Source organism: Mirounga angustirostris, unplaced genomic scaffold (assembly GCF_029215605.1).
Source record: "Mirounga angustirostris isolate CCGP_5_RB_7025 unplaced genomic scaffold, mMirAng1.0.hap1 SCAF_16, whole genome shotgun sequence".
NCBI lineage: Eukaryota > Metazoa > Chordata > Mammalia > Carnivora > Phocidae > Mirounga > Mirounga angustirostris.
The window spans coordinates 48125813-48129307 of record NW_026991724.1 but is presented as its reverse complement, the minus strand read 5'-3'; the positions used below and the strand labels follow the sequence as shown (position 1 = coordinate 48129307).

Here is a 3495-nt window from a genome sequence, read left to right as displayed (position 1 = left end):
CCAGGCCCCGCCGGGAGAGCCAATCCTCGCCGCACACCACCACCGGGCCCCCATGCCACCCAATCCTGGGCTTGCTCCTCTCTGGGTCCCGCCCTCTGACCAATCCGGGCCTCACTCCACTGCCGGGTCCCGCCCTCAAACCCAGGGGGCCTAAAGCCTGGCCCCGCCCCCTCACACACTTTAAAGGGCCCGTGACCAACGAAAATGCAGCCCTGGAGGCGGCGAGAAGTGTCCTTCGGGCAGGACTAGTGGGGAGTCCCGCGGGGCTCACCCCAGAAGGGAAGCCTCGATCTTTTCACATGCGGGCTCTCAGCCTTGCTTTCCCACTTACCTTCCCAAGTAGGGATCCCCTAGAACGCGACCCGGCCCGCCTGCTGGAAGGGTAAAGCGGGGCGCCTCTGAGCCTCCGCCTCGCGGGGGGGGGGCGGGGGCGGGGTGGGCCAGGTCCACCGGCAATTCAAAGCCGGGGCGGGGCGACAGCACTGGAGGCGTGGCTCTGCCTGCGAGCCGTTGGGGAAGGAAGCCCCGCCTTCTTCCTGCCTTATTTGTCCTACTGCTGTCTTTCTCGGGATTCTTTTCTCTGCCTTCTCCCTCTCCCAGAGAATGGAAGGGCGGGGGAAGGAGAATGCTCGGCGCCTGCGCGCTAGCCCGAAGCCGCGGATCGGCCCGTCGAGAGCGACGGTAGAGGGCCTGGCGCGTGCCCGGGAAAAGGCGGGAAACGGAAGAGGCTCGAGGCTCGCGCATGCGCACACAGTCAACTGCGGACGGGGCGTCGGAGGAGAGGCTACCTCGTTGGTGTGTGGAGCGCGTCCCTTGAGACTGGGTTCCGGAGCCTGCAGAAACAGCTCTTCATCCTCAGCGCCAGAAAAAACAGACCTCAAACCCTCCCTTTCCATCCTGACCCCCCTCCCTTCCCTCCTGAAGCACACGAGCAGCCCTGGTCCTGAGAGACATCATTACTCTCTTCAGAGCCCTGAGAGAGACGGCCCAGCTCTTCCGGGAGGGACCGGCCTCTCAGCGGAGGCCACCATTGCCGGCCCTTCGGACGACGCGGCCGTGCCGGAGCCCCTCAGCTTCTGGACCAGGGCTGCCTTGGCTCCCCTCGCGCTGCTTCAACAACTAACCGCTCATTCCACGGACGAGACTTTGCGTGCCCCCTTCTGCCTGAGCGCGGTGGAGCTGGAGCCTGCCCCCCCCCGGCGGCACCATGGCCTGCGTCAGAGGGGGAAGCAGCGCTGGCGGCTTAGCGGAGTCCCGGGCCCGGCCCGCTCCCATACTGCTCCCCGCAACTCTCCCTTCGTCCAGCCTCAACCTTGCCCGAGACTTCGGCAGACCCCGCAGCCCCTCTCCCACGCCACCCTTCCTGAGAACACAAGCCCCAGGCCACCGAGCCTGGCTGGACTGGAGGCGGCCTGGCAGGGGAGCAGGTGCCTCCCTGCCCGCCCGGGGCGACCTGGAGAGCTCAAGGATCCCCGAGGCCCGACTTTCCACCTGGTGGGGATGGAAACGGCGTGAGGGTAAGGGTTTACGTGTAGCACCAGGTGGCTGGTGCCTAAGGCAGAGGGTGCCCCGGGGCTGTGAGTTTGGGGACCGATGGGTGAATACTGGCGGGGGTTGGGGGGTGGTGGGAGCTACTCTCTTTCCTGGCCCGAAGCTCAGAGCCCTGTCCCACTTCTCTCTGATTTGCCCCAAATCCTCCGTGGGGAGGCAGCCTGGTGCAGGGAAGAAGTCACAGCCTGGCTCTGCCACTCCCGATATCAGCCCTGCCTCCTGCAAGGCCTTTACGTCTCCAGGCCTCAGCCTCCTCATCTATCAAATGGGGCTGCTGATCTTTGGAAGGACTGGTGAGGGATCCCCAGAGCCAACCTGACACACTGGCAGGCCTTAGTTCCTCTTGACTGAATGAATGACCGTCTCTGGGCGGCTCATTTCCTCCCACCTCAAACTCACCTATATCCCTGTAGTGTCTGTGATTCTGGCTGCCAGTTTTCTTCCCATGGGCTGATGTCCCCCCATACCCTGATGCCACTTCATGTTTCCCCTTGAAGGCCAGCTTCTTTCCCTGGGCCACTGTTCCACCCCTCTTGGGTGATGAATTGCTCTTTAATGGAGACCCCACATCTGGTTCTGAGTCCGAATCTGTGACCCACTCATAAAACGTCCTCCACTCTGAGGCTCGTCGCTGTGTGGATACTTGGTGTAGTTTTGAGAGAAATCCCCACTCAGTCGAAGATCTCAGCTGGGATTTGGCTCCTCGGGCTGGAACTCTTTGCTGGGCTATAGGGTCTGACTGTCTCAGTCTCTTGTGGGATATAGATTCAGTCTGGGCAGGTGATCCATTTTTGGGTCCCGGTCTAGGCTGGGCTGGAGGTGTTAATCCAGCTTCTTGTTGATCTGGAGGTTGCTGCACTGGGCCGGGTCCTGGCTGGGCAACATGTGCCTCTCTCAATTCTGGCTCCTGTTGAGTTTCACATTCTTTTCCTGGCCTGGGTCCCTGCTGGGAGGCGGCTTCCTGTTGAGAGGAGGGCACCCGGTGCACGGGAGGTGATTGCTGTGGTGCAGGCTCCTGCGGGGCAAGAAATTCCTGCTGCAAACCTGAATTTTGTTGGGTGCTAGGTTCCTGCTGGGATTCAGCTTCATGTTGGGCAAGGGGCTCCTGCTGAGTGAAGGGTCTTTGCTGTGGATCGGGCTCCTGCTGAGTATTGGGTCCCTGATGAGTCTTAGATGCTGGCTGGGCTGTGGCTGTCACTTTTGGCCCAGGCTCTGGCTGAGTGATAAGTGTCTGGGATGGCTTAGGTTCCAAGTCAGGCCTAGATACTGACTTAGAACCTGGCTCCACTGTTGTTACTTCCCTCTCGGGAGGTGTTGCTCTCCCAGGTTTCATCCTTCCGGGCCCTCAAGGCCTTTTTTGTCACGGATCCCTCATTGATTCCTCATAATGGCACCTCCCTTTGGATTCCACTCCTTCATCCTGGCGTTCCTGGTCTTCCTTTTTAAGGCAGCTGCAAGTGGCACTGCTGACCTCCACTCCTGTGCCAAGTGATGCACTTCTGTGCCTCCTGCTGTGGGAGGAGGGATTAGGAACGGGAGGAGGCTGTGTGCCCAGCAACTCTCCTACCAGAGGGGAGGGGCTTGCCCTCTTGTGTCATAAATAGGACCCCACCCCACTTACCACTCAGTTAAAGTGTTTTTTCTCTTAAGGCAAGCAACCTAATTTAGTCCTTTGTTTCATCTGGGATGACAGAAGTCAGATACTGGATGAGTGTTCCTTTTTTTTCCCCCCTCCCCTTCTGACATTTCAGGAAAGGGTCGGGGGGGGAGGCAGTCTTTATACTGTTGTAATAATCTTTTCCTCTTTATTCATTCTTTCAAATGGCTGCCAGTTTAATATCCTTATATTTTTGTTTTGATAATTTTATTTCCATGTTTAAAAAATGACACCCTCCCATTCTTACAGCTTGAAGCCCTTTTCAATGGCATTTGAGATCTTCCACA

General features: G+C 59.0%; 1 protein-coding gene across 5 annotated transcripts in view; it reads left to right on the top strand.

Moving 5' to 3' along the window:
* The first annotated feature begins 190 nt into the window (after window positions 1-190).
* The window catches only part of LOC123855697 (uncharacterized), a 163244-nt gene continuing 159939 nt past the window's right edge, over window positions 191-3495 (top strand). For 3 of the 5 annotated variants that reach the window (XR_010408183.1, XR_010408185.1, XM_045891601.3), the window contains exon 1: window positions 192-1517. Coding sequence is in view for 1 of the 5 variants with exons in the window: in XM_045891601.3 (XP_045747557.2) it covers window positions 604-1515 (912 nt within the window). In the remaining 4 variants the exon portion in view is untranslated. Of the gene's footprint in view, window positions 1518-3495 lie in introns of all 5 variants that reach the window. The other 2 variants (XR_010408184.1, XR_010408186.1) reach the window with 1 other exon arrangement.